We start from the raw sequence: 13,285 nt of genomic DNA, 5'->3' as shown, positions 1-13,285 counted from the left end.
GCTATCACTGAAATGAAAAACATATTTAGAGATGAATATTTATCATTCAAAATAACTTTCTTTTAATGATTTCAACCAACCTCCTTGTAGTGCTGTGTTTAGAGAACTATACTTTTCCGCCAGCAGGGGGAACTAGAGAGTTCATCTTGATTCTCTTGATCCCTCACAAACAAAGATGGTTTACCTGTGATTTAAAATATGAGGAAGTGCTAACATTTGATACAACCTGTTATTACTCATTGTGAGAAAAAGCCTCAGGCAAATCCAGGTTGTCCTTGAACTCGACAAACACGCTGTAACATGTTAATCTTTATTAAACTATGTTTTAGTCAGATGTGCCGTGGCTGCTTCACTTGAACTTTTACTGCTGATTTTTTCACAACAAGAAATTCACCAGGTGAGTAAACTCGACCAAACTAGATTTCGAAATATTATCAAATCATAAAAGCAATGTTAGATCGCTTGTACTGTTGACAGAGATGACATTAAACAGCATGATGTTCCAAAATATAAAGGCAAACAGGCAGTAAAACAAACAGACAATAAAAGAATACTGATAGAATAAAATATTAAAATGAAAAAGAATGTCTGAAGTACAGAAGTAAAACAAGGGACAGACTCTGCAAGTCTGATCTCTGGCAGGCTGTTCCACTGTCTGGGGGGCTGTGACAGCAAAAGCCATGTCCGCTTTAGTTTTCAGCCTGGACCCTGGAACAGCCAGTGGAGAACTACCAGAGGATCTCAGACTGCGTCCTGGTTCATAAGGGGTTAAAAGCTCTAAAATATATGTAGGAGCCAGCCCATGTTGTGGTTTGAAAGTAATTAAAATAATCTTAAAATCAGTGAAGGGATGTTAAGATTGGAGTGATATGGGCACATTTGTTTTTTCTTGTTAAAGCCGGGCTGCTGCGTTTTGGATTGTTTGAATGTGTTTGATTTATTTTTTTACTGAGTCAGGTGTATAATGAATTACAGTCTTCAAGGCTGGAGGAAATAAAAGCGTGGATGAGTTTCTCCAGATCTTTTTGCGACATGAGTGATTTGACTTCCAAGACATCCAACAAACATGTGAATAATGTAAAGTATTGTGTGTGATCAGGTCTGAAACGAGGCGCCCTGTTAGGGTTTCAGTAATTATTTATGCTGTAAAGGTTATCAAAAATGAGGTGAGATAGTTTCTGTCAGTGCTGAAAATATAATTTGTTTCCTCTTGTGGGGTGTTATCAAGTTAAAAGCATCTGACCTAAACTAACACTTTAACCAGTAGTTTAAAAAGTAGTCATTTACATGTCCGGATTACAACATTTTATATCAACAAGTTAAACATTTTGTGAACTTCTTCCTAACAACAGCAACAGTCCTCTGCTCTAAAAGTGCCTCCTTCCTGTTGGCTGCTACCAAGAAGGGGAGGGACTTGTTTTCCATAGCCAATTGGTAGTCGCCATCAGCTGACACAGCCAATAGGAACAGAGATCAAGTGTAATTACTCTGACTTACAGATTTTTAACCAATAAAAATAAACATATAATCACAGAGCTCATGTTCCACCCGACCCCCAACTCCACTCTCGTTTCACTTTGAATTCTTTTTGTGTCGCAGCAAGAAATTAATTTGGTGAATGAACTTGACGAAAACTAGATAAACAAGTATGAACAAGTAATAATAGAATAGCTGTATAGTTTAAAGGTTATCAGATAACATATTACTAAGATTACATTAATTTTATTGTCAAATCTCATCAACACCTACTCTAATGACCAAACTTTAATAAAAAATTCAGATAGTTGGCCATTTAGGTCAACATTAACTGAAATCACAAAACGTCCTCCTGTAAGTCTGCTGTTAAGATCCTATCACAGTAACTGATCTAAAAACAGTGATCCATGAATACTTTTCCTGAAGTAACCTGCACCCCATGTGTTCAGCCCATTGATATGGTTTTTATTCTTCTTGAGGTGATGACCTATCAGTCAGATTTAAACTTAGCCTAAGGATTTACCAACAAATAAAAAAGATTAACTTATGATCAGTAGGACTGATTAAACAACTAAGTAAGGTGATAGTTTCTGCCAGTGATGAGAATGTAATTAGTTCCTCTTGTGGGGTGTTATCCAGTTCAAAGCATCTGACCTAAACTAGTCGAACAGCATGCTGTTCACTCACACAACACAGTGACGGATAAAGACTTTGAATCTGACAAACCTATCTTTAATCTAATGACTTCAGATTATTTTCGGATAGAATTGAAATGTTGAAGTCAGAAAGTATTGGATTGAACTACAGCCAAAAGGTCTTAGACTTAGAAACTTTATTTATCCCTGAGGGCAATTCGGTTCCAGAGTCCACCCAGACCATGCATACATTTACAAACAAACAACAGATGGAGTATGTCAGAGACAACAAACAAATCAGTACTTGACAAAGATGAGCGCTGACACCCTCGTGTGGTTACTTTGGGCAATGACACCCTTTATTCTTTTACCAATTAAAATTGGTAATTTGTAAATCAAAAGTGACTATTTTCAGTATTTTGTGAGTTTGAATACCAACAATAGATTTGGAAATTGATATTTATTAAACGGAATAAGTGTCTATTTCTCTTCTCAAAGTCATCTTTATTGTCAATTTTTCATACGTACTGGACATACAGAAAAATCTAAAAAACTTTTTGCTCCTAAACACGATGCAAGCTAAGTATACAAAGATTAAAAAAAAAATACAAAATAACAAATATGAGGATAAAAAAGATATTAGAAAAATTACAAGAGAATATGCAAAAAGATGTGCATTCAAAGAACAACTGCAGCAACAACAAATGTGCATGGACATGAAATCAGCTTATCAATAAATATAAGGCACTAGAATATTGGAACAAATGTATTTTAAAGTCTTTTTGTCATTTTAAAGTGACCGATGACTCTGTGTTGCTAAAGAGTAGTTATAAAGTGTTTATTATTATTCTAAACATTATTGTTAGTCTGTTGGAGTTGGCTCGGAGGCTCCAGTACTGTCTCCCAGATGGCAGGAGGCTGAATAGTCTGTGTAATGGATGGCTGGGGTCACACACAATCCCATAAGTGTTGTACTTTTCTTCAAGTTGAGGGAACTGAAGAGTTGATCTTGATTCCCCCTCAAACACAGATTCAGTTTATCGGTGTATTAGACTATGAGAAAGTGCTCAGATCTTGCACTTTGATAAAACAGTTATTTTAGTTAGTTTAAAAAGTAGTCATTTACATGTTCGAAATCCATAATTTTATATAAACAAGGTCATTTTCTTGTGAACTTCTTCCTAACAACAGCAACATTTGTCTGCTCTCAAAGTGCTTCTGTACTGTTGGCTGCTACCAAGAGGGCGTAGTGCCGACAATGCCATCGTTTTTTAAATATTGTTTGTAATATTATCGATGTTCACCTTCAACATGAACTTGCTGATATGTTGTAGGAATCAAGGCCAGCCCGTGGCATAGGCAGTATAGGCAATTGCTAGGGGCGTCGCCGTCCATAGGCCCTGCCTCCCCAAATGAGTGAGGGAGAAAAGTTGAAATAAGAAGAAATAGAAGAAAACGTGTCACTTTAAGGTATAATATGTAGAATTTTATAACAATGTTTACATTCAAATTTCTAAATTGATTAAAAATTGACTAAAACCATGTTATACATTTTTTGTTGAGTACTTACATTACCTCAAATATTTCCAACAGTTATCAAAGCCAGAGAAATCCTCATTTTATTAGTTGTACCGGGCTGCCATGACAAAACACGACATGTTTATCATTGTCATTGAAACACCGGATGTTTCATCAAAGCCCGCTGCATAAAGAAACGTGAGCTGCTCCTGAAAGCTGCCGTACTGTTGCTGCATGAGCTGCTGTGATAAAAACGTCATGTAGATTACACTCGGATACATTAGCTTATCTGTAAACATATTCTCCTCCTCAGGTCGGTTTCGCCCGGTCGTCTTGACTACGGTTCATTCTGAGCTTCATCGGGGATGGGGGTGGGGAGGGGTAGCGGAGAGATCTCCCATGATTCCCCGCCAGCCTTGAAGTCATCTTTTTGTTATTGTTTGATTGAGAGCCTCCTCGCGGCGGAGTTTACATACTGTATGTTTAAGGGGACGAGCTCCATCAGTTATTGAAGGTGATACACTAAACTATAGTCCTGCACAAATGTAAACATACACCCAATTAAGGTCTTTTGTTCTCAGTAACCAGACTAGGCTACATGCTACTCTGAAAACCTTTCTAAACAAAAGTAAACAAAAACTGTGTTTCAAGTTTCTCAATCAAAGCTGTTCTTTTCCAGTCGAATTCGTCCCTGGTTTTTCCAGAAGAGTGACATCATGGCGACTGCAGCGGCAGGTGAGTTGAATTTATTAGTCCATACAACTTTGTACCCATTGTCAGCAACAAAAAAAGTTTTGTACTCAGCTGTTCAAACAGTTCAATGAGTCTTGGATTAAAGCCTAGAACATCTGAAGTCAATAAACAGTTTTTTATCAGAAAGCAGACTAATTATGTGCAGCACTATGTTTAATTCATCATTCTAAATACTGAGGTGTCTGATGTACCGTTAATCTTAAATTAAAAGCCCAACATCTATCCAAGAAAGACAGAATAAACTTGTATGTGTAGCAGGTTAGTAGATTAGGTGGAGATATGGGTGTATGCCTACACTAAATGTGAACGATGCTTCTCAGAGTGTCCTGCATCATTAACATTAGTGAGTTGTAATTCAAACATTTCTTGACATCATCATTTTGTACAAAGCTTTATATTCTATATGGGTGCATTTACAAATTTATAGACTCTCCCATCTTTGCTGAGAACAAGTTTGATTGAAAATATTTAAAGGCCTTTTTTTAATGACAACGGACTCTAATAAAGGCACGGCAATTTCATGGACGAAGTAAATCAAAGCCTGGGCTATTCATTTTAGTCTCACAGTGCGGTTATATTCATGTCAGTAACTTCACTAATATTTGCAATTAAAGTCTATGATCACCCATGACAACATTCATCTGTGTCCTTCAAATCACAGATGATCTGCATCCTCTGAGGCGCAATAAGAGCTTTCAATGGTTGCCACCTGACAGTAAGTGAAACTTTTATCCAGCTGTACATCAATACCTGGATTTACATTATTTTTGGGTAACATCTGTAAGTAGGTATTCAAACTCCTGAAATAAAAAATATATAACTCTTCCTTAATGTATGTGTGAGTTGATCTTTTTAAACCTTTGTTTTTCACAGTGTCTGAGTTGAGGGTTGTTCTTCTGGGGAACAGCTGGTCTGAGAGGAGTTCAGTGGGGAACCTCGTACTGGGAAAGACGATGTTCAACACTGAGGAAGAACCAAACAGCTGTTTGAAAGTCAGAGGACATATAAAGGAGAAAGACATAGTTCTTATCAACACTCCAGATCTGCTGCATCCCACCATCTCTGCAGACAAACTGACAGAACATGTGACAGACTGTGTGAGACTCTCTGATCCTGGACCTCATGTGTTCCTGTTGGTTCTCCAGCCTGATGACTTCACAGAGGAACACAAACAGAGATTCTGTAGAGTTCTTAAACGCTTCAGTGATCAGTCATTTGAAAATTCACTAATACTGATATCAACACCCAGAGAGCAGGGCTCAAGTGGTGTAAAAATACATTTGCAAAATCAACCCTTAAAAGACATGATCAGAGAATGTAGATACAGATATTTGGAGCTGGCAAACGTTGAACTTCCAGAGCTGTTGACACGTCTGGCTCAAATCGTGAAGGAACACAATGGAGAGCATGTCATCTGTGAAGGGTTCATGGATGCCAGTGGTGAAAAACAAAGAATACCAAAAAAGAAAACATGCGATGCTGTTACTTCTGCTGGTAAGAGATCTGTTGTAATCAAAATGTTTAAACTCACAATCATAATTGATCTTATAAGAACATGAAGCTGATAGTCAATGATGTCATCTTTTAACAGGTCTTCTTACCAATGATAACAGGGTGACACCCCCTCCCTCAGGGGAAAGTAAGTAAACTTTCATAAATAGACACATTTTATTATTACTGACCAGTACCATATTGGCGCCTATTTAAACTCATCACTCTTTGGAGAAAAGTTGATAAACTATAATAACTAATGTTAGAATAGCAGTTTTTCTGCTTCAGCGAATAATTTTATATATATTGTATCCAAAAATGCAAAACAGCAATCCAATAGAGACTTGGCTATATGATCTGAGGGCAGTACAAAGTTCTTTATACTGTAGATACCTTAGAGAATAAAAGTTATTAAAGTTTTGTCAAAGGGCTGGGGGTCTAATGCTAATTTACAAAATTACCTAAAAAAAATTGAAGTTTGAAGTTAGCAACGTTCAATCTTAACAGTATCCAGCACTGTCGAGCAGAAGTTAAAAACCTAGGTGTATTTGTAGATATAAAAGTTGGTGTCAAGATAGTATGTGTAAACTGCTTAACAACAGTTTTACAATGGGAAAGTATACACGTAATGTATACTTCCTGTTTTAATATGATGGTTTAACAGCTTGAAAACAGGTTAAGTAATATAAATATTTATACATAACTATAAAGGTAAACAGACACACACAGACATAGATTAAATGTTCGTAGTTCATTTTCCTGCTACTGTCTTGATTAAGCTAGTTAGAAGCCAACATGAAGATTATGAGTTTTTCTCTTCCATTAAACAACTGAAAGCTAAATATAGAAAACAGAGTGTAAGCTTTAGTTTAACCATGTGGCATGACTTAATGTCTCTCTACACATTTATTTCATTTTTCTATTACAGTCAGAATTCTGCTGCTGGGGACAGACGACAAAACAACAAAACTTGGAGACTTTATCACCAGAAAAGAACAACACATCTCAAGTGTCTTAAAAAATACTTTTACAGGCAAACAAGTGGTGCAGAGTGGAGAATGGAGAGGAAAGTCTCTAACAGTTGTGAAAACTCCAGATGTTTTCAGTGTTTCTGTGGAGAAGCTGAGAAAAGACATGAAGAGTCTCTGTCCTCCTGGACCAAATGTTGTGCTGCTGTTAGTGAAACCTTCTGATTTCACTGAAGAGAACAGACAAACACTGAAGTTCATCCTGAGTTTGTTTGGTCAAGATGCTTTCAAACACTCAATGGTCATCAGCACACATAAGGAGGATAAAACAGATGTCTCTTTTAGAAGTCTCATTAAAGACTGTGGAGAACGACACTACAGTATGGCTGACAACAACCGTGATGTATTAATGCAAAAGATTGAGAAAACTCTTCATGAAAACAAAGGAACCTTTCTCACCGTCATTGAGGATTCAGTCACCCCAAAGTCTGGTCTTATGAAAACAGCTTTGAGCCTGGTTCTGTGTGGAAGGAGAGGAGCAGGGAAGACTTCAGCAGCTGAGGCCATTTTAGGTCAGACAGATCTTCATTCAGTCTCCAGCTCATCAGAGTGTGTTAAACATCAGGGTGAGGTGTGTGGACGTCGGGTTTCCCTGGTGGAGCTTCCTGCCTTGTATGGAAAACCTCAGGAGGAGGTGATGAAGGAATCATTCAGGTGTATCTCTCTCAGTGATCCTGAGGGTGTCCATGCCTTCATCCTGGTCTTACCTGTGGGTCCACTCACTGATGAAGACAAAGGAGAGTTAGAGACCATGAAGAACACATTTGGGAGTCGATTCAATGACATCACTGTGTTGCTGTTCACTGTTGAGTCAGATCCCTCAGATCCAACTGTTGTTAACTTTCTAAATAAAACCAATTCCATCCAGGAGCTTCTTCGGAGCTGTGGAGGAAGATCTTTGGTTCTAAACATCAAGGACAAGCAGCAGATCCCAGAGCTGCTGGACATTGTGGAAAAGATGCACGAAGATAAATCCAAATCATTCATCTTCACAACACAAACATTTGCACAAGCCCAAATAGAAAAGATCACAACTCTACAGGCTGAGCTGAAGAACCTGAAAACAAAAGACCCAATCATCTGTAAGTACTATTTATTTTGATATGTATAAATTATTCTAACCTTAAATTAATAACCCATTGTTAATCATACCTAAAAGTCTGTATATATACTGTACTATACAATTTTCAGCATTGAATGTAATTCTAGGCCCTCTTTTTTCACAGTTGATGAGAAGCTAAGTCTCAGGATTGTGCTGATAGGGCAGACTGGCAATGGGAAGAGCTCTTCAGGAAACACCATTCTAGGATGTAAAGAGTTTGAAGCCGAACCAAGCCAAAAATCAGTCACAAAATGTTGTGAGAAAGCACAAAGTGATGTGAATGGTCGTCCTGTCACTGTGGTCGACACTCCTGGTCTGTTTGACAATAGCTTGTCTCATGAAGAGGTTCAAGAAGAGATGAGTAAATGCATCAGTCTTCTGGCTCCAGGACCACATGTCTTCCTGTTGGTGTTACGCATTGGCCGATTTACATCAAAGGACAAGGAGACATTACAACACATCAAGGAAGGCTTTGGGATGAATGCTGACAAGTTCACCATCGTTCTTCTAACTGGAGGAGATTCATTAAAGCGTGCTAAGAGGTCCATTGAAGAATATATTGATAAGAAATGTGATGATTCCTTTAAGAAACTGATTGCTGACTGTGGAGGAAGATACCACATGTTTGATAACCTTGATGACAAAAACAAAACTCAAATCAGTGAGCTGATAACCAAGATTGAAGAAATGGTGAGCACTAATGGAGGCAGCTGCTACACTAATGAGGTGCTGCAAGAAAAAGAAATGGAGAGACTCTTGAAGGAGAAGGAAGAAGAGATGAAGAGAGAGATGGAGGAGCTTCAAAAGAAACACGAGGAAGAAATGAAGGAAAAGGAAAGAAGAATAGAAGAACAGAGGATAGAAATTGAAATGGAGCGAGAACTGAGAAAAACAACTCCAAGAAAAGCAGGAGCTTATCAACAAGGAGTGTGAGGAGAGAAAGAAAGAACAGCAAAAGAGAGAAGAAGAAAACAGGAAAAGAGAGCGAGAGGAAGAAATTAAGAAACAGTCATGGGAACAGAAACTCTCAGCTTTGGAGAAAAACGGACACAAGAGGATGAACGGAGACAACAGGACGAACAAAGAAAACTCAAAAAGCGCCAAGATGAATATGAAAAAGAAAGAGAGATTAATGAAAAGAAAAGAAAGGAAGAGGACAAATACAGAAGAGAACAGGAGGAGAAGGAGAGAAGAGAATTGGAAGAAAAGTATGAGAAACACATGAAGGAAATGAAGAATAAGTATGAAGTGGAGGCCAGAAAACAAGCTGAAGAACTCAATGATTTCAGACAGAAATACATGAAGGACTTCAATGCACTGATAGAGAAACACATGGAGGAAATGTGTGAGTTGAAGCAAAGACAAGAAAGACAACTGCACGAGGCAGAAGAGAGACGTGACAAAGAGTACAATCTTTTACAAAACCTCTCAGAAAGCAGAGAAAGAAATCTATTTTTGTTTTTTGTTTTTTTTACATTGTGCATTAGACACAACACGCTGTGATACAGAGCCTTCCATCCTCCCTGGTTTTGCAAAGTATTCTCTCTACCACAGATAACAGAGGACCATGCCCTCTGTCCGTCTCCTGTCTGTAGAGCGAGGATCAGTGCCATTCGTGTGGTTCTGTGTGTGCAATGCTCTCATACAAACAGAACCAAATCGACAAGACAAGACCTAATCATGTTCATAAATGGATTCAGAATCTTTGATATAAAGCATCTGTAGAACTCAATGGGCAAACAATCATTTCCAGGAGACCTCCCATTTTGTAACTGGTCAGTAGCTTCCGAAAATATCTAACTCTATTTTATCTGTTTCTGCTATTGTAGGAAAATCTGAATTCTTAAAAAAGGAGTGTATATTTTCTATAGAACTAGTATTTTCAGACCTGTAAAGCTCTTAATAGAATGATCTGAAAGTAGTATTACTAGAGGATCCATTGTAATGCTTCCATAAGGGCCATTAATACGATGTATTATTCTGTCCTCCTCAGTCTTTTTGATGTGCCATGCTAGGATTTTTCCTGCACTTTTCCCAAGCTCTGCATAAATTTAGTTTTCAGATTTCATTCTGGATTTTCTCAACTTCTGTAAAAACGTCTTTTATTTCTCAGGAGAAGTTCTTGGTCCCCTTATGCATTTCAGTGAGCAACATTGTCATGTCGATATTTACCGGGTCCACCATGCGGGTGCTAATTGATTTGTTTGGTTGTTGTTTTTCAGTTGAGTACTATATGTATCATCTTCTGATGGTTCCATCAACTCTGGATTATGACGTTAACCGATTGAACACAGTTTTTTTTTATGTTTTTGCTGGACCACATAGGGTTGATAAACATCAATTTGCAAAGAAACATGCCCAACAGTGTCCAAGACGGCCACAAAGAGACTTCCAGTAGTAACTTGATTTTTGCTAAGATTCATGGATGTGATGTCATATAAAACAAACACATGATACCTGTGTGGTCAACCAAACACTGGCACCATGACGTCCCTGCACTGAGGAAAATGTCGGAGTGCCACAGTGCTGATGATGTGTTCTGACTGCGAGAAATCAGCCACCAAAACTGATCAGATCAGTTAGTGACATTTAATATAACTATAATGGTGTCATCTTTTGCTGTTTTATATACTGTAGAACATTTTAAGAGAGATTCTGCCACAAGAGGGCGCCCTGTGTATAAAACAATATAAACTGAATTGTCTCTCAATTCAGTTTATATGTAAATCAAACACAAGGTCGCCATTGCTCCAAATATTGTTTTGTTTTATTGTGTTTTACGTTTGCTATAGTTGATTGTACTCATTCAAGTTATTTAATCCATTGAGAAAATGGAGGATCAAGGATCATCAAGGATTCTCAGAGATATTTTGGTATTTTTTTCAAGTTTACTACATTTTATGAACACAAATGTTTCATTCCCTGAGGTAAAACTTGTTTTGTTTTTCTTTGTTCTATGTCTGTGATAATTAAAAAATAATCTCAACAAAAAAGAAGTTTCAGACATCACCTTTATCATGGGGAAGTACGGTAAGACTCTTACATATGATCTGACATTTCAATCAATCAAGCTTTATATATGCTCAGCACCTTTAATACAAATCAAATGCAATTCCAGGACCGTCCTGGTTCATAAAGTAAAAGAGAAGAGCCAGAGGATCTGAGGGGCCGTCATGGTTCATTAACTTCAATCATCTGTGAGATGTAGTCTGCTGCAAGGCCATGTATTACTTTATAACTAATACAATAATTGTAAAATCAACAAGAACAGGCAGCCAGTGTTAAGATTTTAGAATCAGCGTCATGTGCGCTCTCCTTCTGGTCTGCATTTTGAATGATTTGCAGCTGATTTATTGTTTTCTTTGTCGGGCCTTAAAGGAGAGTGTTACTGTAGTCTGACCTGGCCTCACTTTAGGGTTAGTCATATAAAACACCTACATGTCTTGCTTCTTGGCTTGGGTTAAATCCAAGTGCAAAAGCATGATTACCTCTTGTGCATAACGTCGTAATACAACGCATGCATGCCTTTGAACCGATGATACTTACTTCAGTTCTGTATTTACTGAGCTGTTAAAGGTTTTGTGACATTTAATGGACCAATAGATACATGATTGTTATCTAATCTACAGAGTGATTACACAACAGATCAGCAGCTGCTACCTTTCATGATTTAGTTTCTAAAGTTTAATACTGAGTTTTACTCTTTATGTCCAGTTAAATATAACAGTCGATGGTAGCAAAGTTGTAAACAAGACTCTGAGAAACCTAAAGCTGTTATTTAGAGACACGACATTTACAATTATGTTTTACATTTCTGAGTAAGTCACTCCCTCTTTCTGTGCAGCCTTTAGTTTCTGCTCATTACCATGAAAATTGTAGAGATCTGCTTTCAATCAGTCTGTCAGCATGTCTCCCTTCTCTGTGAGAGAGATTCTCCTTTAAATGACCATAAAACTATAAACTGTACTCAGACACAGACAGAGGCAGACATGTTGGATTCTCTCTCTGCTGCAGGTTTCAAGTCTCTGCACGTTGATTTTCATATAAAAAGAAAAAGAAGTGGTTTGATTTTTCGAGGATTCCCATCCTGTCAGGAAGTTTCTCCTGCACTCACACCTTTTTTGGTCATTGTGTTTGGCATGTTAATCAGTCTCTGTGTGAAGGTGTGGCGTGGCAGACTGACACTCCTCCGGCTCCCTGAACAGGCCTGAACCGGCCGGGGAATGTGGGAAATGTCGGCGCTGCCTGGCTTCAGGGCGATGATCACAGGTCAGGGCTCTGAACCAGCATGCCAGAGCAAACTGGTGCTCTGACTTTACTCAAGTCAAATCTTGAACCTCAGTATTCTGCAGTGGGACAACAAATGGAAAACAAGAGCATTAAGGTTCTGTCATTTTTATTGTTGAAATAAAATTACAGAACTGTTGATCAAATATTAAACGTTATACAATGAGGAGTTGGGGGCTGCACGGTGGTGCAGTGCTTGGCTCTGTCCCCTCACAGCGAGGAGGTTCCTGGTTTGAATCCCCGTCTGACAGGAGCCTCTCTGTGTGGAGTTTGCATGTTCTCCCCGTGCATGTGTGGGTTCTCTCCGGGTACTCCGGGCTTCCTCCCACAGTCCAAAGACATGCTCGCTAGGTTAACTGGTGACTCTCTGAATGTGAGTGTGGCTGGTTTCCTGTCTCTATATGTTAGCCTTGTGATTGACTGGTGAACTGTCCAGGGTGTAACTGCGCCTCTCGCCTAATGACAGATGGGATCGGCTCCAGCCCCCCGCGACCCTGATCGGCAAAAGGTATAGATAATGGATGTATGGATGGCAAATGAGGACTATGTCATATAATCCTATTACTTTTTTCATGTATTTCTGATGCATTAACATTTTAGCAGTAGTATTATTTACTGGTCAAATTGTTATATAAAATATAAAATAAAATAAGTTATTTTCCAGTTTCATCTCATATAAATTAGCATGTTTATTTTAAACATAAAGTGACTACAAACGTCAGGTTTATGAAATGATATTAAAAACGCACCCTAGTTTTTAAAGAAAAGTTGTGACATTGTGTAAGATGCAAAAAAAAACAGAATTTGAAAGCAAAAATTCATCATAGCAAATGTTGTCATACAAAGAAGGGGACTCCGTGCTTCAGTGTTTCAGAACAGGGTCAGATAATCACAGAAAACTTCTGGAGTACACGATCAATTCAGCAGATCAATTCTGAGTAAGACACCTGCTGTGTCGAAACGCCGGTGAGTTTGCACCATATTAAAATGAAGAA

At 38.2% G+C, this 13,285-nt stretch overlaps 1 protein-coding gene across 1 annotated transcript; it reads left to right on the top strand.

The window, feature by feature from the left end:
* The first annotated feature begins 257 nt into the window (after nt 1–257).
* LOC110004507 (GTPase IMAP family member 8-like) lies at nt 258–11,010 on the top strand. Its single transcript, XM_065950782.1, is given in 9 exon segments — nt 258–397; nt 4,309–4,364; nt 5,044–5,097; nt 5,256–5,876; nt 5,974–6,021; nt 6,802–7,983; nt 8,128–8,890; nt 8,892–9,043; nt 9,046–11,010. Coding segments are annotated over 8 exon segments (3,300 nt in total). The 5' UTR covers nt 258–397; nt 4,309–4,345; the 3' UTR covers nt 9,507–11,010.
* Nucleotides 11,011–13,285: the final 2,275 nt, after the last annotated feature.

This window comes from Labrus bergylta, chromosome 2 (assembly GCF_963930695.1).
Source record: "Labrus bergylta chromosome 2, fLabBer1.1, whole genome shotgun sequence".
Lineage (NCBI taxonomy): Eukaryota > Metazoa > Chordata > Actinopteri > Labriformes > Labridae > Labrus > Labrus bergylta.
The sequence above is the reverse complement of the archived record's forward strand: the minus strand, read 5'-3'. Positions and strand labels throughout refer to the sequence as shown.